A 23,936-nucleotide genomic window follows, 5' to 3' on the forward strand; every position below is an offset into this window, starting at 1 on the left:
ATTTTCACCGCGACTGTCACTTGTGTTGCAGCGCTGTCGACCGAGAACTGTAGGCTTCCCTGAAAAGAGAGAACAAATGCAAGAACACTAAAGGATGGGTTTCGAGGCGTCAAACTGTTTTCCTCTCAATCTTTCAGTGACTGTCACTGTGAAAAATTGCACACATATGTTACCCGGGCTCGGTGCTGCTGCTATCGTGTGTGTGTGTGTGTGTGTGTGTGTGTGTGTGTGTGTGTGTGTGTGTGTGTGTGTGTGTGTCGGTTCTCATCAGCGTAGAAGTGTTCTCTAATACTGTTCTTTGTTAACAATCAAAATTACGTGCCGGGATGATCAAGAAGCATCGCACTTATGTTTCTATGTTTTGTGTTCTCCGTGTATGTTATACCCTACTTCCCAGAGACTCTCATTAATCAGCAGTACTTTCACGCTACACAAGTGTTGTTGAGATTCGTTCTGTTCATTACCAATGCTCCTTTCTCTCAATCAAGTCCGCTGCTGTTGACTCCCTTCACCCTTGGTTCAGTGCCTGCGGCGGGGCTCCACAGGGGACGGTTGGATGAACACACACGACAACAAATGTGTTCATGGCTGGGAGGACGCGCATGCCGTGTTGTTGGACAGGAGACATGTGTCTGGCTGTCAAAGTACCAGGGGTCTGCGTCTCACTCAGAAATAGTACGACGAAAAAAGAAAAAAAAAAATCCCATGAAATTGCTGACGTAAATTTACGAGAGTATTTACTTTTTTTCTTCTGCTGATCCCAGTGAAGGTTTGTGTTTGTGAAGTTATTAAGCTGCTCATTCCACCATAGCGTGGCTCACGAATCTCGGTCAGTAAACACTTTGTTTATAAAAGCGTAGCTTCATAAGAACGTATTATGCCTAATACTAAAGAAATACCGTTTTCACTGATGAGAAGTTATAATGCCTGATACTGAAGTTGTATTTGTAGCCTTTCTCCTGCCGTCATTTGCTAATCATAACTTTCATAAATGATACTCGAATTGCAGGTAATGCAGAGAAGGAGATCCTGACAGCTCTTCACTGCGCAGTTTCACTTTAATAGCAAGTGGCACTACTCTGTAAGCAGAATTTGCCAAGTTAAATGTACTAATGAGCAGAGATTCTTATCTGCACAAGAAGAAAGCGCTATAGTCTTATGTGTCGCTGTGTTCACATGCCTTGTTCAAATTTCTTTGTTGAACATGTTGTCACTACGCTGCGTCTTGTCTGGAAGAAACACTGGGTTCTAGTCTGTGGTCATAAGGCATGATATTATTCCAGATGTAAAAAAAAAAAAAATGTAATCTTACAATATACTCAACAATATAGGGAGAGGTAGTAAAATGGTTTTATTGTAGTTAGCAAATTTAACGTGTTTCTGTAGGAAATCTTCATAGATCAAGTTTCCTACGGTTCCTTTTTTTTACACTTCGATGCCAGTCAAATCTGCGGTTCTCTTGTGTAGGAAATCGCTGGCATGCATAGTTAACAATCAAAAACAAATTCGGAGAGCAAACGACCTATTTATTAAGAGCATGCGTGCCTCATACTGCGCGTGGAGGCAACAGACGATGCACTCACTGTTGTAGTTCAAGGTGTTAGAAAATGTTAGGCAACGTTGAGGATAGAAGTAGAGCTATTAACTCTCTCTCTCTCTCTCTCTCTCTCTCTCTCTCTCTCTCTCTCTCTCTCTCTCTCTCTCTCTCTCTCTCACTCTAACACTTACTGCAAAGACGAGTACAAACACTTCTCCGCTACATTCCTCACATTTCTGCTGTGCGCTACTCGGTAGAGAACAGGTTTCATGTCTCGGACTCGGCAGAATATATCTCACTGTTTCCACTGTCGGAGCGTAGCTGGTGAGAAATGCCCCTCATTGCACTACAGACCAGTTGTCTTAATACTTAGATTCGCCACTAAGATTCCACCAGCACTCAAGCTCGTGGAATTAGTTCATTTAGTTTGCTAAAGTCAATGCCTCACCGCCACCGCTCTTGGTGTGCGTAGGATGCATCATTTTGTGAATGGTAAGCGAATATTAGAAGTGACTTGAAAATACGTGTGTGTGTGTGTGTGTGTGTGTGTGTGTGTGTGTGTGTGTGTGTGTGTGTGTGTGTGTGTTAGCGCGCGCGCGTCCGCGCGTTTTGTTCTCTGTCTTACATATCAGGAAATGTCAATATGAAGAAATTCTTTGCCATCCAATCACTAATTAAAGGTTGATGTCTTTTTCTCACTCCCCCTTTCTCTTCATCTACCTCGATTAAAGTCCACTCGTGTGTAACTCTGTTTGCAAATGTTATGTTGCAGCAGTCGCCTTGAAGGCGGAGTTTTAATGACAACTAACAAGAGTGATTATTAAAATCAACTTAACTCCATGAATTCGAAAGGAAATTATTATTATTTTTTTTAACCGACACACACACACACACACACACACACACACACACACACACACACACACCATTATGTAGTGATTGACATTAGGGAACGAGAATCATCGACGGTCTCTTTCCTTCCGGCTTCCTTTACATCCTCATCCCTTGACAAACTGCTGGTCTGGCAAGGGAAACCACCGTGAGAACCTTCGTCCATTTCTTGTCACCTTTGTCGCGGTGGCGACCTGCGAAGGCGGGAGGAAATGACCTATCTCCACATTCCGTTACGTACAAATATGTCAAAATTGTAATTATTTTCTTTAATGCAGAAAAAAATAATAATAGCTCATACAGTATAGCAGATGATAAATGCAAGATTCATAACCTTACGACATCTAATCTATTATACTATTGAAGACAATCAGTGTTTCTGTAACGATTGAAAGTTGTGCAATGCATATAATGTTAAAGTGCATGATTGGCGTTGTGGCAAGAATACTGTGTGCCGGTTTGCGCAGGGCAGAGGTGGTGGGGGTAGAAGGGGAGTTTAAGCTCCTGTGTATATTTGCATACCAGTGTGAGGGAGGTGAAAGCTGGACTGAAATCAAATTTGATGCGCCGCGTAGACAGGCTTGATTGAAGTTTACGTGTTAAACAGCTGTGTTTGACATGACTGGCAGTTATTGTTAGGAACTGTGATACGTGTGTGTGTGTGTGTGTGTGTGTGTGTGTGTGTGAGAGAGAGAGAGAGAGAGAGAGAGAGAGAGAGAGAGAGAGAGAGAGAGAGAGAGAGAGAGAGAGAGAGAGAGAGAGAGAGAGAGAGAGAGAGAGAGAAAATAAAACAGGTACACACCATTCATTAACAACAACATTAACAATAACACCAACAGCAACAATAGTAACCTCCTCCTCCTCCTCCTCCTCCTCCTCCTCCTTCTGCTCTTGTTTATACTCTTTCCACTACTACTACTACTACTATTACCATCACCACCACCACCACCATCACCGCCACTACAGCCACCACCACCACCATCACTACTATTACCATGACAGTAACGCAATAACCGGGTCACAGTGTAAGGCAACATACATCTAGCAGAAGGGCAGAGTAGTGGGCGGCAGGGAGCTTTGATGTCTGGCTTTGTGGGAACTCAGGCAGCGCGGGTGTGGTAGTGGTGGTGGTGGTGGTGGCAGGCCAGTTGTGAGGTAAGGGGGTGGGGGTATCCTGTGGGGGATGGAGGGGTTGAAGGTGTAGGGTGCTGGATGGGGGAGGGGCGTGTTAATTACCTCTCTATTTCACCAAAGCCCCCACCATCCTCTGTTTCGTCCTTTCATCTTGTACTACATATATTTTCGATTGTTATTGTTGTTGTTGTTGTTGTTATTGTTGTTGTTGTTGTTATCTTTTTTAGTAGTAGTAGTAGTAGATATTTATATATGTACTGGTGGATAGATATATTATATAGTAGGTAGAGTAGGTAGGTAAAGGTAGGTAGATAGAGAGAGAGAGAGGGAGAGAGAGAGAGAGAGTGTGTGTGTGTGTTTGTGTGTGCTTGCGCGTGCGCGTGTGTACGTGCATGTGTGCGTGTGCTCGTGCTCGTTTGCGCGTGTGTGTGCGTGCGTGCGGGTGTGGCTCACAGTTGAACGCCACCAGTTCCTGCGGTGTATCCTGGCTTCCTTTCTGGCTGAGGCGGGAGGAACCCCTCCAAGTGTGATTTTACCGCTGGGTGGCCGCCGAAGGACGCGGTGTCACATCCTGCCTGCACGCGCGTGACAGTTCCCGCCCGCCATATGTGAAGAAAAAAAAAATAAATAAAATAAACGGTTCTTGAAGATAGTTGCAGAAATAACAGGCTTCATTAAGATAAATTATTCCATATTGATATTGCATAGGTTTGTCTCTAGGTCTCCCTAAGTATGACTCAGGGTCGATCAGGGTTTTCTCGAAATTTCGTTTGTGTGTGGCGCCGCCAAGGACGCCAGTGAAGGTATGGAACCGCCAGGGTCGATGGTGAGAACCCCTCGCTGGTTTCCTCGCTGGCGACACCTCGACCTTGACTGACCCCGCCACACGGAAAGCGACAAACGTGGCTTGTTTGTACAGATCTTATGACAACAAAATGACTTGAGGTTTTCCTATAATTCTGTCATGCTGCCTCCTCAGTGTATTCGTTCTTCTGCTTACTAACGAGTACTGCATCTGCTTTAACTTCACTCTTGCATATACTGCTCGTCTATGAGTCGGCTCCTCGAAGCTGCATATTTAGCAGAACAATTACGCAACACACCAAGGCACGGTTGATTGATCATGCATAATTCTGCTTAATAAGTAATCTTTTTAGTTGCCAGTTTTCCGGGAAGTAATCGCCGCGCACAGGATAAATATCATGATTTTTATGCAGTCATGCGTACTGTCTTATTATTCTTCCTTGTTTCCTTTCTCTCTCTCTCTCTCTCTCTCTCTCTCTCTCTCTCTCTCTCTCTCTCTCTCTCTCTCTCTCTCTCTCTCTCTCTCTCTCTCTCTCTCTCTCTCTCTCTCTCTCTCTGTGTGTGTGTGTGTGTGTGTATGTGTGTGTGTGTGTGTGTGTGTGTGTGTGTGTGTGTGTGTGTGTGTGTGTGTGTGTGTGTGTGTGTGTGTGTGTGTGTGAGTGAGTGGGTGAGTGTGGGAGTGTGAGAGTGTGTTTCCCCCCATGAGGAAGCCGTTGTGTAAGCAAATAAGTAACTTTCTCCGCCTGCCGTATGCGTCACGGAGAGGCTCAGACACCCTCGGGACCAGCTCAAGGCAGATTCATCACTTTCCCTTAAGGTTTGCTAGGTCATCTTATTTTGGTGTTGTGTTGCCGCAGTGTTAAGATTTTCTGTTGACTTTTTTACCTCATAACTCTCTGTTATACCTATGATTACGAAATGTATTGATAAATAAGTGCTGGAGGTTAATCTGAATGCTTGGAATGTGTTGAACAAGGAAGGAAGAAAGAATAAATTGATAGTAAAACCTACCTGGTAGTGTAAAACGGGATTAATTTTTCGTATTTTTTATTTTTCTTTCCATTTAACGCTAACCGTTGACGTGGCAATCAGTAACAGTAAAGATATTATGTGTTTCTTTCGGAAAAACACGATTAAATAGCATTTCAGTGTAAAGTGACTCATGTTCCAAACCTATTTTTCATAACGTTGTGTGTGTGTGTGTGTGTGTGTGTGTGTGTGTGTGTGTGTGTGTGTGTGTGTGTGTGTGTGTGTACAAGTTTCCCATATATCTATAAATGTTCATTCATTTATTTGTATATCTACCTACGTAGTACCTGCCTATCTGTCTAAACGTCCAGCCATCTATCCATCTCTCTCTCTCTCTCTCTCTCTCTCTCTCTCTCTCTCTCTCTCTCTCTCTCTCTCTCTCTCTCTCTCTCTCTCTCTCTCTCTCTCTCTCTCTCTCTCTCTCTTATTATTATATTTCTTACATTATATTTAAAGATAAATCCCCTGTTGGGAATTTTATTTTTAAATTCGTGGAAGTGACTTTATGCCGCTCGTGGTGTCCGGAGGTGTGTGTTGATGGCACTTTGTGGCTGTGGCTTTGTCCGTCATGGCTTCTTGGTGTGCTAATGTGGCTGTGAGTGATGCTAGCGGTGTTCGTGGAGCAATCCTTTGGCGAGTGTGTGCTTCCTGTTCCTTGGTTAACAACGTAAATATTTACCTTAAATTAACCTTCAGTAGGTATGCCATGTGAAGGTCATGCCCTTGAAACCCTGACAGCAGGATATATTCTGTCCCCTAAAACATGTTCATTGATGGTGATGACATTCCAAGGCAATGTAGGTAACGCTTTATTTGTCTATTTGTCTTTTTTTCCTTCTCCTTACCTGTTATTGAGAACATAACATAATGCGACACATGGCCATGTTCAGTGTGAGTGCATTTACTAGCATATATTGCCGGTTTCAATGGTGTTAACTCTTTCTTCACATTAGAATTTGTGTCGATGATAAATTTTACATAAAACTGAGAGTAACGGATGACGTTTTTCTTATAAAAGAAAACTTTATCGCCGACACCTGAAAATCAAACATTAGAAGAGTTCCGGAAAGGTAAGTCTACAAAAAATATATAAATACGTTTAATATATGAAAAAAAAACTAAAAATACGCTCTTCCGCCTCCCCCTCTCTCCCCCACCCGGTGCCAAAAAAAAAAAAAAAAACTAACTTGGATGCCAATTTAGTTCCAGCGATGTTTTGATATTTGTGTCTTGAAACAGTTCAAATCTTAAAGAGAAGCAGAAGTAGAGACAAGCAGAATTCCAAAATTTACTGGTGAAAGGGATGGAAGCGTGAAGATACTGGTTAATTCTTGCATTAATGAGATGAACATAATACGAGTGAGAGTAAATAGAAAGTCTTTTGCAACGAGGCTGGACTGGGAGACGCGTGTAGTTAGCAAGTCCAGAACATTAATCATGGGAACCTCGACAGAAGACACTAAGAGATGCAACTTTGTTAAGGAAGTTTTCCGGAGAAACAAAACTTCAGGGTTTGCCTCGCGGTGTCGTGTGTGCAGCCATCACTCTGGCAGTTGTGGCGGCTCGCTTGATGGATGTGTGGGTGTGATGAACTGTGCAGCCTTGAAGAGCACGCGCACCCTGTGGTTCATGTTACAGGCGGCGTCACACAGGACGCGTGGTGCGTGATGCTGCGCTGGCGGTATGGGATATGTTTGTGATTTCTGTGACAGGAAGAACCATCTTCTTTATTGAATATTTTAATTCTTAGGATATTATATCCATGGAGATTCTTACACATCATTATTGCTATTGTTTTAGCAATTATTATAATTTTTTTTTTATCATTATTATTATTATTATTATTATTATTATTATTATTATTATTATTATTACTACTACTACTACTACTACTACTACTACTACTACTACTACTACTACTACTACTACTACTACTGTTGTTGTTGTTGTTGTTGTTGTTGTTGTTGTTGTTGTTGTTGTTGTTGTTGTTGTTGTTGTTGTTGTTGTTGTTGTTGTTGTTGTTGTTGTTGTTGTTGTTACCGTACAACAAATCTAAAGGAGAAAAAAAAAAGATAGTCCAGCCCGTGTTTTCATTATCATTTCAAGGGTGCCAATTCTAAATCTGGCAACCAGATACCTCAGGGACGCCTCATTTTTATGTAATAGCCTTGTACACTTTTGTTTATCATAAATATAGAAGTATAATAAGAAAAAGTGAGATAAAATTATAATTCATTGTCTTTTTAACATGCAACTGATATAGTATATATTGGATTTCAAATATCTTAGTCTAAGACTAAACTATAAATTCAGTATGAATTTGTACTTTCTTTGCCGTTTATATGATTGATAGAGTTGGTTCGCCACCCAACAGATTCCAGCAAAAAATCAGCTAACATGGCTGGACTCCATTTAGCTGTGTACCTACTCCCCATTTTCGCTATGCCCTGACGAGACCTCTCTCCATGTTCATCGCTGACAGCTGCTGCATTCTCCGAGAGAGAGAGAAAAAAAAAAAAGTTACAACGTAGATGTTGGTAGCTTTTGATCTACTTTTGATCTAAGTTCGTCTACTAAAACATCATAATGGGTGTTTTTACTTTCCCAGAAGACCTCTTCACACACCCTTAAACGCACATCAAGCTGCTGACTCAGTTTCATGTTTCATACATCGTTACTTGAAAGTCACTGTCATGCGTGAGTTCACTGATTTGCAGTCCCACAAATATGCCCTCCCTAACATTTTATCACTACTTTTGGAAATTTATTCTTCAGGTACTGGAATGCTGGTTTATTATGCTTCAGTGCTTTGACGAACTGTTTCATCAAGCTCAATTTTATATGTAGTGGTGGCAAAATCATATTCTCCTTTTTCACAAGTGGTTCATGAACAACATTGTGAGACCCTTGTGTCACTGTATCTCTTGGTGGCCATTCCGATCACGTGTAATGTTCTGATCTTGCCCGGCTGTCCTACTTACATAAAAAAAATAAAAAAAAAACATGTACTTTGTACAGCCAGTTTGCAATCCATTAAAAATGGCTACACCTTTCAAATCTGCACAAACAAGCCATTCATGTTCCTTGTATTTGATGCGATCTAAAATTAAAGATCTTCGTGTGTCTCTCTTAAGGTAACTGAGTGTGCAACTGTAACAGAAGGCAGGTTGTTTCTTATGTGAAGTAGAACGACTTTAATGCTGTACAGAGATCCACCAATAAACAACCTCCAGTGACTTGGCTCGTGATGAATCCCAAGAACGTCAAAAAGTTCCCTAATATCATTGCAGAAGCAGAGATTGTTTTTTATTGAGTAGTACTGTTGCAAATCCAATTAAAATACTAGAAAATAAAAAAAAGCTGAAAGATAGGATCCTTTTATAATGTATTGTAGCTACCTTAAATCTGTTTAGAAAATTATCCTTATAAATGAAATAAGTAAGTCACACAACAAAACCACTGTGATTTTCAAGATTTTCACAAAGTAACTTAAAAACGCTCTTCTTATGTCCGTCCTTTTTTTTTTCACTATAATACAGTGTTATTATTATTATTATTATTATTATTATTATTATTATTTATTATTATTATTATTATTTTTATTATTATTATTATTATTATTATTATTATTATTATTATTATTGTTATCATCATCATCATCATCATTATCATCATCATCAATATTACCAAATAGTATAATGATTTGCGTATGTGTACCCCATTGTGATTCACAAATTGTGCTGGAGCGGACGAGCGAGGTAATACTGTTATTTAGCTGGCTCGTAAAGTCCATCTGATGGTGCTCTACTAGGTGGCGGCAAGAAATACCGCTTGAAAGTGCTGAGGACTAAAGCTCCACTGAGGCGGAATGAAGGCAGCAATATGGTGTACTGGAAAGTGTCCCTTGATGGCTGGTTGTTTCACCTTGCCTCTCCTCGCACTACATTGACTGCGCACCAAGGCTTCTGAGGCATTCAGCATAAAAAAAAAAACTCACCGTGAAGAGGATGCCTCTTCTTTCCTAGGCAGATGCAGGAAGCTCCTCTGAGAGGAAAACAGCTTAATGTCTGCCATCTGGCTGTCTTGAATAAGAAATGCTTCCGCAAAGATATTTCTATAAAATAAAGGAAGAACATTATAATGTTATTATCTGTTTCAGTGTGTTCAATAAAATAATATATAGTTTTAATATCATGATACAATGTAATTCCCAAAATAAAGGGCAGGAGCAGCAGCGAAACGACTCAACTGTACATGTCGCCACCCCGTAGAGATCACAAATATCCGACTCGCTAAAGCCGTCACGCCGAGGCAGGAAGGGGAGGAGGCAAGGCACATCCACGTGCGCCAGGATGCGATCCCCTGCACCAGCCTTCTTGAACCATAAATCGCAGCTAATTACCGTACAGTGCAGGGCACCGCACTGGCGAGTCGCGCGGAGGGACTGGCAGCAGTGATCACGGCTTCGTGGGAAAAACACCGAGTCCACGCTAGAGTGAGGACAAGGCCACACACTCCATATTTCCGGAGATTAGAGGCTCAGCAGGAGAGGCCTCGGGAGGCAGCAGTGAGCGTGCAGTGCTGCCGCTGTTGTTTGTTAGTCATGAATAAAAGGCTCCCTGTCGTCGGTGCCGCGAGGTCACTTACGTTCTTCCTCTTCCCTCCACACACACATCTCTTTAGTTTTTTTTTTTTTCTTCTCCCGTCCTCTTCTTTTCCCTTTATTTTTCCTGTCTCTTCTTCTCGTCTTTCATTTTTCCTCGTGAGTTATTTCACAGATCTTTATCATATTGTTATGAATTAGGTTCTGTGTAATATTATATCCAACTCCTCTGACTTATGATCATAATATTTTTTGTTGATCAATATTCATGAAGACCTTAATCAAGCGCCTTGCTCAAGAGAAGTTTGCCTTTAATGCATTCCGTCAAGGACGGGTGCGCCTCAGTCCTGCATCATTTCCTCATCTCGTGCATCACAGCCCCTGCACCAGTCAAATACCTTAATTTTGTTATGAACCTTACCAATATTACTGCGTATGTGTGTGTATGTTTGTGTGTATATGTTGCACTGGCGTGGATAGGTCACTTGTCAACTCGTAGAACTGGATAATTAGTTGCTTCCTCTTTTATTTTTTTTTTGTCCTAAGAGTGGCAGTGCAATGAAGAGTATTGAGGAATTTATAACCTTCATTGTAATTAGTGAGGAGTGTAAGAATAGGATACGGTTGCTCGTAAAACATTCGGAACTGAAACTGCAATTACTATCACCTGAACAGTGGAAATGGTTCTCCCAAACATTTCGGCGCCCTAGCACTGTTCGCAGAGAGATTATACTAGGAGATTCTCACAAGTGTCTTCAAGGAACAAGATGAGTATTAACATGTAAATACAAAGTTACCATGAGATGTGAAGAGAAAGCTTCGGAGTTGGGTATTGTCCAACTACCTTGTGGGTAAACACTGGCCTCACCAGGTGACCTTCTACTGTCCAGATGATTAATAGTGGCGTTTTTTTATTATTTTTTTTATTGTGTGTGTATCTATCAAGGAGTGTGACTAAGGATACAGTAGATGAAAGAAAATTCCACTCGATTTGCTAGCCCACCCCCTAGAAAAAAATATTACTGAAAGGCTTTCCAAAAATTAAACCAATATAGATCTTAAAGATATCTTGATAATTCTCTTTTGAAACAGTTCAAGTTGAAAAAATAAGTAAAGCAAGAGCAGATAAAGAGTACTAGAGTTCAGTAGTGAAAAGGGATGAAAGATTGAAGATATATTAAAAGGACAAAGTTAGGACGAGACTGAGTAGCAAGTCTTGTGCCGCGAAGCCAGGGGAGGGAGGATAGACATGCAGTTACTAAGTTAAGAGCATCAGTGACCATGCAAATAACAGTAGAAGAAAGCAGAACAGGTAATATTGCGCACATGAGTGAGAGAGTGAAGACAGGTTGTTTGATCATTCCCAGTGGATCGTTTGCCCACCTCTCCTGTGTGGAAAAAAAAAAAACTGTCTGATATATATATATATATATATATATATATATATATATATATATATATATATATATATATATATATATATATATATATATATATATATATATATATATATATATATATATATATATATATATATATATATATATATATATATATATATATATATATATATATATTTTTTTTTTTTTTTTTTTTTCAGTGTGTGTGTGTGTGTGTGTGTGTGTGTGTGTGTGTGTGTGTGTGTGTGGCACTTTGCCAGTAGTTTCGTTTGTGGTCTCAAATATTCCAGCACTTCACCATTTATGGTTTCAGTAAGCATACGTAACAACTTTGATTGTCACTAAGTATTTTGCATAAAGAAAAATAAATGTGTGGTCATGAAATATATTCAACAAATAATCTTGGATTTATTGTGTGCACTGGTTCCCCGCTAAATTATGCATCGCCCATGTCACCGAAGTAATGGAGTTGAGAGTTGGATTATATGTAAATATTTATTTGATTATACCCAGGATGCTCACTGCTGATTTCAGTGCATCTTACATTTACCTCGGGCTATCTTTCACGATGCACCTTGGTTTCGAGTTATGATTCGTAGTACAGATTTGATTATAGATAAAAATCTTTGAACTTATTTTCAATGCAGGCATAATCTTATAATAAACAAACATGACAACATCATCGAAGTATTTACAGAAAGTACGTGAGGGAGGATTGCAGGAGACTTTAATTAATGTTACCATTGCTTAAGTAATATGTCGAAATCACGAACATCTTCAGGCTGAATCAGTGTACAGGGAGCGACGGCTTCCAAGGGACAGGAAGACGCCAAGGTTGAGTCTCCAATTTAAACCCACCATCTCTCTCAATGAACTATTCAAGGTCGCACCTTCAGCAAACACTGTTTCCCCGAGCCAGATTGCTGCAGAAACAGGCCGTGTTGTTCGTGGTCCGTTCTAGGATGTGGCTTCGTCTCGTGACTAAATAGAGTCGAATACTGTCCTCGAAAATAACAAAGCTCACTCGGCTTCCATGAGAACCCACATCGCTGATCGGTTCGTCCTCTCATCACCGCGCCAGGGACAGCCGCCTGCATTATGTACCTTCTTCAAGGGAGAAGACGGAAACCAGCAAGGACAGCATTGAGAGAGATGATGAAAGTTCACCTAACCACAATGCAGTGGACAAGCAAGTGGTGGCCAGACTATAATAACTGAGATGAGAAAACTTCAACATACATACATACATACTTAATGCGGGCGTTAACTGGAGGTTGTGCCAGTTGAGTGTCACTACTGCAATTAAGTTTTCAATATTTACCATTGTTTTTTGGTCCGTCAGTCAGTTACACGTACAAACCAGTATCTACTAGTCTGTCTGTGTGCCTACCAAAACTGTTTCTAAAAGTACGAGGATGTTTTCATTTGCATTTTAAATCTATGGAACATTGTTATTCGTGACACCATGGTCTTTGTCAAGCAATTCCAGTTTGGCGTGATGTCCTAAACCTACACTCGATGAATTTATAGGTGAAACTAGTTTACAGGTTTTTCCCGCCGTCTAAGGGAAACACATGATAGAAGGAACAACACGTTTCGTTCCTTACTCATTATCTTCAAACAACGTCGCTCCTCTTTTCTCCTCTCCCCCTGCGCGTGCGCGCGCGCGCGCACACACACACACACACACACACACACACACACACACACACACACACACACACACACACACACACACACATATACATAAAGTATAATCGCACTGCACTCTACCTAAGAGTAAGTAGAGTGACTCGGGAGAATCTCGCTCTGAAAGGAAAACCACAACGCAAGTCTTTCATATTGCAGGCATGAGTTTATGATAATGACTGTGTTGCAGAAACTTCCACTAAATATTTCATTGTCAAGCAGTTGTTATCTTTTGTTCTATTATGGTGTGCAAACTGCTGGGTCCTCAGAAATATCAATTCAACAACGAAATTACAATAAAAAAAAATGCTACTTGAGCACTGTTTATTATCAAGAGGAAAGTATTTGATAGTAAAAGAAAGCAGTATTTTATATCTTAAATGAAATATTGTTTACCTGAAGTATTTTTATCCTTATATCATGAATTATACATAAGTGGTTGATATATTTATACATTTAAAACACTTTTCACTATATTTCAAGCGAGTAGACATGTTTACTTTCGCCACCTATTCTAGTTTAATATGTGCTGATTCGTCATATCTTCTACAGAGTCACCGCTGTACGAGTCACTGTTGTCGTGCTTCACTGAACCTGAGGACACAGTCACCCTACCGGAGATAGACGCTGAGCACGAATATCAGCAAATCGAGGTGGTAGATGGAGCTCCCCGGGGCCAGAACAGCGGAAGCGGGAAGGCGACGACCCAAGAAAACGAATCTCCTGAAAGAGGTTCCAGTGGCCAGAACTCGCCTGATGGCCGCCCGGAATCACATCGCCACCCACACAAGACTCCTCTCACTAAACTAAATACTCTTGATGTGAGGCCGGAGAGACACGGTAAAGAAAATGAAGTAGCTCAAGAGAGTAAATACGGTTGTTCCTCCAGGAAGGATGTTTTGGACACGTCTCCTTTGGCGAAGACAAGGAAACACTCCACACAGTCCATATCATCCCAAGAAAGCCAAAAGAGTGCCAATTACACACTAAGCTCTTTGTCAGGAGATAATACGTCAGTTATTTCTGACTCAGATACTTATCAGGAACTTAGTCAACCTTCTACCGTCATTTATGTATCAAGCGGTAAGAGGAATCTTGTAACCAGTGAAGGCTCACATGGTTCCGAAAGCAGTGGCATCAAGTCAAGCTCGAGGCACAACGGAAACATTCGGAGAAGCAAAAGTCAACACCACGGCAACACACAAAGCAGCCATGCATCATCTTCAAGCTCCTCAAACGTCAGCTATAAAACGGCTCATCTATCACGATCCAGCAGTGCTGACGCCATGAGTCATGATGAGGTGGTGGGGCGAGGCAAGCCACCAGCAACCTTCCCTCCTTTGACCATCGAGCTGCCAGAGACCAAACCAACAAGCTGGAGGTACGGGGAGCAGGTCCCCGTCAAGAAAGCCACACAGGCCCGTCCCAACGACTCTCCCTATATCATCACAACTCTGGACCCGCCCATCAAGCGATCTCCTCACAAGCATCACAACACAATCGCTTCCCCAGAGCCTCGCCCCACTGACATACCACCTTTAGTGGTGAACTTTGATTCTGAGGACTCAGTAAGTGAGGATGACACCGTTTATGAGTTCCATGACGCTTACTGGAGCAGTGTAGATGGCAACACCTCCATGTACATGGCGGACAGTGATACAAGCTCTTTGTATTCCTCTATCGGGGAGATCTACTCAATGTTCGTCACGGAGCCCGACGCGCTGGTGTACGTGTATCGACCGCCGCCACGCCCTCGGGATCACGGCCACCACCGAACCTCCACCCTCAGCTACAGATTCCCAGCCTATGCAATTACCAGGTGAGTTTCCACTTTGTTTCCTGTTATTTTCTAAAATTTATGGCTCCTGCAGTTAATATTTTTTCTCTTCAGTTGAACAGAAATGTAGTGTTCATTGGTGGAGTCACTGTCCCACCTCATGCTTGTTTGTTTTTTAGAAGAGTGTATTTCTTCTAGCATATTTTAAGATGATGTGCAAAATTATTCCATGTGTTCATCTGAGCTATTCAGAAAAAAAGAAAAAAAGAAACATAGGTCATCAGAGAAAAGCGGCACAGCATCTCTCCAACCACATAGGATGTTAAGTCGTGTCTTGTCTTGATATGACATTTGTAATAATTATTAGAGTTTAATTGCAAGAACGAAGTGCTGGTAAAAAAAGGCTTTTTTTTTTTGTTGTTATATACATATACATGTCGGGTAGTTAATAAACTTTTGAAGTTTTCTTTGTCTCGTCACTGTCTTGGAACAAATATCAATGTAGCGGTATTGATGTAGGCAGACAATTAACAATTAGTATCAGTCGTGCTAGCATCATGAGCAGGCTACATAATCAGGAGTCGTACCTTGAAGGGTCACTTGACCCGTGCGCGTCACCAAGTAGGAAGCACTGTCATGCAGTAACGGCACCGCCACCCTCAGGGAAATGTTACAGGGGCACCCACATTCCCGCAACACATTGTTAAACACCGCCATAATTCATGTGTTTAAGATCAGTAGCACGTCCGTTGTACTTCGTTGAGGAGGAACAGGTGCATTGAAAAGGCAATTCAGTGAGCGTGAAGTATTGCTGTGCAACTTGTGGTTGAAGTCTTTCGTCGTAGACGCTTTCACCAAGACATGATGGATTGCTTCGGTACTACCACCACAGAGGCGCTCAACTAATACTTTACAAACAGTAGATCCCTGAGGGCTGAAGGATCATTTCTAGTGGCTAGGGTCAACAGGCGAGCCTTACCTGCTGCTGCCCACCTGCCGTCTTCCACGCTGAGGGAAGAGGTTTATAATGGCAGCCATGCGGTGAACATAAGCACCACCTGACAAGCGAAGTGTGTAATTTACGCTTGCCCACCGTACCATTACCACAGTCACTGTGTTTGCCCCCGGAGCGCGCAAAGGATCTCCAGCGGCAAACTTATCTTACTCGCGTTTCTACAATACCTACTTACATAAGATTAAAGTACGCTACTTCTAAAGTTTGAGGAAGTGTGCATGTGTGGCTGTCTGTCTTGCCCAACATCCTTCCTACTGTTCTCTTGTCTTTGTACTCCATGTCCCTGTGCAGATACTCGTTGGCTGCCCCATAGCCAGGAGCGATTCTGCTTTGGATCACTATTTAATAAAAAATGAACTATTAAATCTATTAAAAAAAAAATCACTGCATTGATAATTATGCAGCCTTTGGACAGCATGTACAGGAGCAGCCTGTCTCTTGGCTAGGTGCACAATGCTCACTCACGCCGAAGGTGTGTTCAATCCACCAGTCACACACTACTTGGTTGAGACCGGATACGCGTAAACCTCAGTTTCTTGTAAAAATATCTTTGAACAGATATAATGATGTCACAACCCAGCTCTGCCTTAAGGGAGAAAGAACGGAGAGAGACGTGGTGGCATGACACCTGTGGCCATACAGTGCACGAGGCCAGGCAGTGACGTCACTCTCCCCTTCGCTGCTGCCATACGCTGTATAATATCATCCGTGGTGTACTTCCTTCTCTCTCTCTCTCTCTCTCTCTCTCTCTCTCTCTCTCTCTCTCTCTCTCTCTCTCTCTCTCTCTCTCTCTCTCTCTATATATATATATATATATATACTCCATCTTTTGACCTTTTTTTTCCGAAGTAATATGATAATTATCATTCCAGCCATCATCATAATCACCATTCGCCATCATCATAACCACCATCAATAATAACACGATCACTATCACCACCGTCATCTCCAGTAAAGGCAGCAGGATTACCATGGTCACCACGTCCCTCGTCCAGCATTCATCACTGCGAGGCTCAGAAAGAAACGGACGACGTGAATCAGACGGCAGACAGATGGCGCTTTTTTTCTTTTTCTTTTTATATACGAAATTATCCGCCTTGCCACTCACACATAGCCTCTTTAGATAGTATGTCAACCATAATTAGCTGCACACACACACACACACACACACACACACACACACACACACACACACACACACACACACACACACACACACACACACACACACACACACACACACACACACACACACACACACACACACACACACAGCACACACACACTTGCAGCTCAGGAAATCATACACTCCGTCACATACGACCAGTTACATCCAACTACAAAACATTCACTGTTATTCAATGCGAGCACACCTGCCTGGTGGGCTGTACATGCTGCAGGGCGTAAGTAAACTCGTTACGAAGGTTGTGACTTTGTTTTTACATCTGCTTATATCATTGGATATTTAATATTTACCGCGTATTGTTGTGAGATAATCGTGTGTTTTTTTTCCTTTAAAACTGGTACTATAGGTAAATGAAATGAAAGTATGCAAAATAAAAATCCTTGTCTTTTATTCCAGTATTTAATAATTTACTTTTCTCTCATTCCTACGCCGTCTGAAGGCCATGCGTCGACACCCACCATTCTCTCACCCTCAAAAAAACTGGTTCGGTTCAGCCCTTCCTGAGAGCACGTGTAAACAAAAAATAATATGGCGCCATTTGGAGGCCGGATGCTGCAGGTGTGTACCGTTATGTTTGGGGCGCAAGAACATGCAAACCTGTGCCGCTGCCAGGGAGGGAAAATACGAATGTGCCTGGTGTTTCTACCGCGTGGTTTTGTTTGAAGCACAGTAGTATGTAGAAACACACACACACACACACACACACACACACACACACACACACACACACACACACACACACACACACACACACACACACACACACACACACACACACACACACACACACACACACACACATTCGCATTCACATTCACTCGCCCGCCAGCTCAGACATTCACCCTTCATGTTTCACACTTACCTGCTCCCCCCTCCCCCCCGCGCTCACTCACTCACATCTACGCATACCAAAAGGGAAAAAGAAAAAAAAAAAGAAGCTAGGCATGACACATTAGCTATGCACTTCCTGGGTCAGAGGCAGCTTCCTCGTGACGTCTATGGAGGTGGTGTTCAATGTGGTGTGGCAAGGACGTCTCTATTGCAGCAATAACAATAAAGGCTGCAGGTCTCCTCCCCATGCTATCCCCAGGACCACAGGGCGACGGCCAGACAAACCGTCTTGGGATCATGTGTTGCTCTTACTACCGTGGAGCGTGACATTTTCTGACCCGCCGCTACAAGGACGATAGAGGGAATCAACTTTTTGCTTCCGCGCGCCCCGCTATGCCCATGCACGCTGCCCATGACTTACTGTGGAACCTTTGGACGTGAACAGAAGTTGTGCCATGTAAGACTGAAGAAGGAGAAAAAAAAAATGAGGAAGCAAGAGAACGCGAGGTTTGCAAAAGAGGTGCTTCAGACAAGGAAGAGCAGTTGCTTTCTTGACGCGGAAATAACCCTTGGAAGAACAACAACGATGATTCGTCTGTTTCTCTCAAAATATGCGGTGAATTGCGTTATTTTCTTGTAACAAAATAATTTACTTTCTAGAAGCAGTGCTGTATGAGCTGCTGCTGACAATGTGAAAACCTAAAGTTGAGGCGAGGTTGAGATAAAGATGTATTTCAAATACTTAAATGGTGGGGCTACCTGTGAGACGTGATGATCATATGGATTTCCACCACCATTACCGCTCACTCACTGTCAAGGAGCAGCACCACGTGTTAATCATGCGGGGTCAGATCCTTTTCCTACCTGACAGGCTGAAAAAAACTAGTCTAGTTATTACTTTTTATTTTTTACTTTTTATATTATTATGTTTGGCTTACATGAACCAACAAATGCACACAGAATTTTCAGTATAATTTGCATTTGCTCTTTATATGTATGTAAGTTAAAGAGTTGATGTTTCCATGTGTGCTTGTCTGTTTTCCTGTCAGTCTTTTTGTATCTTTTGCGGCTAAACACACACACACACACACACACACACACACACACACACACACACACACACACACACACACACACACACACACACACACACACACACACACACACACGTATACGACTCAACATTATTCACTTTTCCATAGATATTGTTCCACCTTACTATATATTGCTTTATTTTCCGGAGTATTTTGCTCATTATTTCCACAGCGAATCCCCTTACCGACCCTGCGCCTCCAAGTAATGGGAACATTTTTGCGGAAGACTCCATTCTCCTCTACAAGTGGCAGGGCGGGGACCACTCCATCACAACAATAGCACGGAAGCGCTCCCTCCTTCCCTTATCGCCTCTTTGCCGGCATTATTAGAGCCTAAAGAGCCATTGTCTCCAGATGTCTGTAAATTACACTGGAAGTTGCACATGTCCAAAATTCCTGTATATAGAAACGATGCTTGACATTTTTTTTTTTTTTTTTTTTTTTGGCTTGCCGTCTCCCGATTCCCGAGTAACCTTGTCCGCGACGGTGGGAAGCCTTGGCAGTGTTTCCCAAGAGGTTCTGTGACTGGGCAACAGTTTCACGGCCGGCTGAAAACTCCTCTTGCGTAAGAGAAGCTTTAGCCTTCATTTTTTTTTTCTTATGTTGAAGACGTATGGTGCAGGAAAGGTCAAGAGTGAAGGGATGGAGGGAAACAGATGTAGAGGAAAAGTGGAAGAGTTTAGAGAGCAAAGAGAGAGGAGTGAGGGAAAGGCGGTGTGTGGGCGTATAAGTGAGGGATGTGCTACATACCGGACTAATTATAGTGTAATCACTGGGTGGAGGACAATTAAGAGGAAGATGAGAGAAAGGAATAAGAGGAGGAGGAGGAGGAGTAGAAGGAGGAGGAGGAGGAGGAGGAGGAGGAGAGAAGGAAGAAGAAGAGGAGGAAGAGGAACAAGAACAAGAACAAGAAGGAGGAAAAAAGAAGAAGTAAAGGAGGAGGAGAAGGAAGTATATGAGAGAAAACGGTTATTTGAGAAAGACAAAGGTTGGATGGTAATGAAAGAAGAAAAAAAAAGCTCGATAACAAAAAAAAAAAAATGCCTTACGGCTTAAAAAAGAAGAAGAAAAAAAAAGGATGATTCGATAATAATGGGTGAGTGGTGAGGAGTGGAAAGTGGGTTGAGGCTGTGGGGAAGGCAGGTGAGTGAAAGGTATGGGCGGGAGGGATGGCTAGGGAGATACGGCCAGGAGGGACACAATGCAGAGCTGAGAGGAAACAATTACGGCGTCAGGTGAAGCTGAAGGTCACGAGGGCCAAGGAGAAAAAGTGTGTGTGTGTGTGTGTGTGTGTGTGTGTGTGTGGGTTTGGATGGCTTAATTGAATTCAGTCGTATTCTTTCGTTTAACTTGTGAGCGTTGAACTCCATTTAATGTTGAATGCGATAGATGGGAGGAAAGGACGAAACCACAGAATCTGAAAAGAGTGAAAAAAGAGACGCATTCATATGAGTAGACGTTGTTCATCTATCTCCATTACGTAACTAGAAAGAAAAAAGTATCACAGGTATGCAGCTGATTTATATGAGACAAATTGATGACACGTAACAATTGCCTAGCTGATTCAAAGGGTGTGTCTGTATTTGCTGAGGACTGAAACATACTCAACCTTGAAGCTGTGCAACGGCAAGGCATGAACACAAGCTTCACAATAAAGCCCAACCTTTGTTTGGTTATAACGATTTTTTTACTACTTGCAGCAAAAGCTGAGATTGGATATTCGATGACTTTTTTTTCTTTTCCTTTTTCTCCATTTCCATTCGTATCTGTCGGTCAACCTCTCTCTCTCTCTCTCTCTCTCTCTCTCTCTCTCTCTCTCTGTGTGTGTGTGTGTGTGTGTGTGTGTGTCTGTGTGTGTGTGTGTGTGTGTGTGTGTGGGTGTGTGTGTGTGTGTGTGTGTGTGTGTGTGTGTGTGTGTGTGTGTGTGTGTGTGTAATAATAATAATAATAATAAACGGTTTATTATGTAGGCAGTTAACAAACTGAAAATGTACAGAGGGGGTGGGAAAATACTGAACATTAATCCTAAGGGTAAGTCTAATCTAGAAGGGACTATTGATTGATGGCTCGCACCATGGTGGGAATCGCACTGAGTCTGTACCGGTCCGCGCGCGGCGCTTTTAGGGGCGTTATCTTGTGGTGTCTGGTGGCACGGACCGGGCGAGGCGCGTCAGGAGGCAGCATGTTTCTGAGACGTAGGTGATGCAGTAGTCCCCTTCCAAACTTCTCCAGAGCCTCTCGGTGCCTGGTGGATAGTCTGGACAGACTCAGGGTGGTCAGGGCTTCTTCATAGGTGGTGTAGGCAGGGCCAAGGATGACCCTGCACGCCTTTTATTTATTTTTTTTTTTCGTGTGTGTGTGTGTGTGTGTGTGTGTGTGTGTGTGTGTGTGTGTGTGTGTGTGTGTGTGACCCTTGTTGACATTTTTTCATTCTTTATCTGACAACCTCATGCCACTCTCCCCTTCTTTTCTTATTTCTGCACCGTCTTTCTGAATGTTTTCCTTTGACATTTCGAGCATCTGACCAGAATACTTTAAAACTTTGAATGCCTAACTTCTTATTCTTATGATAATCTTTCTCCAACTGCATCCTGAATCATTACATGAGAAAATAAAATGATACACTATATATACTTTTTTCTGTCATTTAATATGATATTATTGGTCTATCTTAATTATAGTATGTGTTCTAACAGAAGTAGCTTAATGTCTGTTTTTTACTGGTGAATGAGCACGTACTGTTCTCCTTGAACAAAATGAAATGTGGTGTGTGAAGGACCTCAGCCTTGCCCAAATATTGACCTCTCGAGAGTTCTAATCTACGTAGGATCAGGAGTGTATATTTGACGGTCAGGAGTGCAGTGCGTGATCTTCACAACCCTGGTGAATCACACACACACACACACACACTTCAGGGTCAGACATCGTTACTCTGGCTACGGTTTCCATTTCTGTGAGTGTCGTCACGAAGCCTCGACCCCGATGCCCGGCGAGCCTCCTCTCCTGCCGCGTCACAAAGGCTTCCTCACACGGCAAATATGATGACTTAACTATTTTTCTTTTATTTTCTTTTATTTTGTTTTGCAAAACAAGTTCGTAAGGAACGTAACCTTCATGTTTCTTATTTTTCTTTTCTTTTTTTTTCTTTTCGAAGATTGGTTTGTTATGATAAATTATTTGTTGTTACTATTTTGGGAATGTTTTGTTGGTCAGATATTTCACTTCTGAAATAACAGTTTTGCTTTGAACTTGCATGGTCCATGTTTTTGATCAGGTGTGAGTGGCTCGTGGTTTTTATGAAAGCCATAGTTAGTCAAAATCCTTGTACTTATATATAGGGAACCTATAACATGCCTTTGACCAGAATTAATGGACTTTCCTTTTAATATACTCTTAATTAGTGTATTACTGATTTATTGCTGTTCGTGAAGATTCTTGAGGAGGTATCTCTGGAAGACATCCACGAGGAGGATGCAGCATGTGTTTTCATTGGATAAAACTTGCATTATAGGTCTTTTTAAGGAGTGAGAGTTTATTATCAAACACTTAATTCTTATTTGTGGTTTCGAGCACGGATGTGTGTGTGTGTGTGTGTGTGTGTGTGTGTGTATGTGTGTGTGTGTGTGTGTGTGTGTGTGTGTGTGTGTGTGTGTGTGTGTGTGTGTGTGTGTGTGGTTTGTTAGTTTGTTTCACCGCTTGGTTATCCTTTTCACTGGAAAAGACGTAGCAAGAGTGCAAATTTAATCAAACTTTATTGGACTGATATGTGGAGATTTAATACTATCCCTCTCACTATTTTCAGGGACATCGGAAGCAGCGGCGGCAGCACCGAGTCCGAATCGTCCTGGGGCGGCACCGTGTCCTTCGTGGAGCCTTCCTACCGTCACTCGAACCTCTCTGTGGGGTCAAGGGGTCACCTGAAATTTGATTATTCGTGTTCGTGGAATCGTTTGGATGACTTCGTAAGAACCACCAGTCCCAAGGATGAATGTTCGCACGACTACAGGCAGCATTACAGGTGCCCAAGAGACTGTGCACCCGACTATATGACGTCTCCTGCAGCTTTATCCTCGCCCTGGGAGAGATTCACCGATACAGCGGCGGGTTAGCTTGCCGTTGGTTAGGCTACATTTCTTCTTTCCACGCCTTCATGTCGGATGGAGAGGATCGAGAAGTTAGGGAGTCAGCTTAACTGTAATATGATTTGATAGATGTTTGTATTATAGAATGAATAAACAAGACATCCAGCAGAGGGTGAGGCCCAAGGTAACGAGAATCCCCATCTCTGATGAATAAAATGAGCGGGAAATTCGTCACTATGGACCCAAAGACAGCTTGGCCTTCTGTTGTTCCTGAGATCGCACGGCCTTGAGAGCAGGTATTATAGAGAGATGGAGAGAAGAGTGAAGCTGGCTGGCGGTGTGGAATGAAAACAAATTGACCCGATTCTTCGCTTACTTCTCATAATGTTATTGATATTGCCATCAATTTTTTAAACATTAACTTCTTATAAAAGACAGTTTAATGATGCAATTAACAGTAATTAGGATCTCTCTCTCTCTCTCTCTCTCTCTCTCTCTCTCTCTCTCTCTCTCTCTCTCTCTCTCTCTCTCTCTCTCTCTCTCTCTCTCTCCCTCCCTCCCTCCCTCCCTCCCTCCCTCCCTCCCTCCCTCCCTCCCTCCCTCCCTCCCTCTCTCTCTCTCTCTCTCTCTCTCTCTCTCTCTCTCTCTCTCTCTCTCTCTCTCTCTCTCTCTCTCTCTCTCTCTCTCTCTCTCTCTCTCTCTCTCTCTCTCTCTCTCTCTCTCTCTCTCTCTTCTCTCTTTCTCAGTTCGAAGTGTCTGATGGAACACCATAATGGATACAGATCAATTCCCTTACATGGCTTGCGTAAATCCACATCACGGAAGAAGGTTATTCAAGCCAATGCTTACGGGGAAAAAATGAAA

The 23,936-nt window shown here is 42.3% G+C and overlaps 1 protein-coding gene across 5 annotated transcripts in view; it reads left to right on the forward strand.

The window, feature by feature from the left end:
* The window catches only part of LOC135106798 (uncharacterized), a 124,051-nt gene extending 100,609 nt beyond the window's left edge, over positions 1-23,442 (forward strand). For 4 of the 5 annotated variants that reach the window (XM_064016115.1, XM_064016116.1, XM_064016113.1 and 1 more), the window contains 2 exons: positions 13,640-14,906; positions 22,793-23,442. In XM_064016115.1, coding sequence (XP_063872185.1) covers positions 13,640-14,906; positions 22,793-23,099 — 1,574 coding nt within the window. In that variant the 3' untranslated portion in view covers positions 23,100-23,442. Of the gene's footprint in view, positions 1-13,639; positions 14,907-17,504; positions 17,624-22,792 lie in introns of all 5 variants that reach the window. The other variant, XM_064016117.1, reaches the window with a different exon arrangement.
* Positions 23,443-23,936: the final 494 nt, after the last annotated feature.

Source organism: Scylla paramamosain, chromosome 14 (assembly GCF_035594125.1).
Source record: "Scylla paramamosain isolate STU-SP2022 chromosome 14, ASM3559412v1, whole genome shotgun sequence".
Taxonomy (NCBI): Eukaryota; Metazoa; Arthropoda; class Malacostraca; order Decapoda; family Portunidae; genus Scylla; species Scylla paramamosain.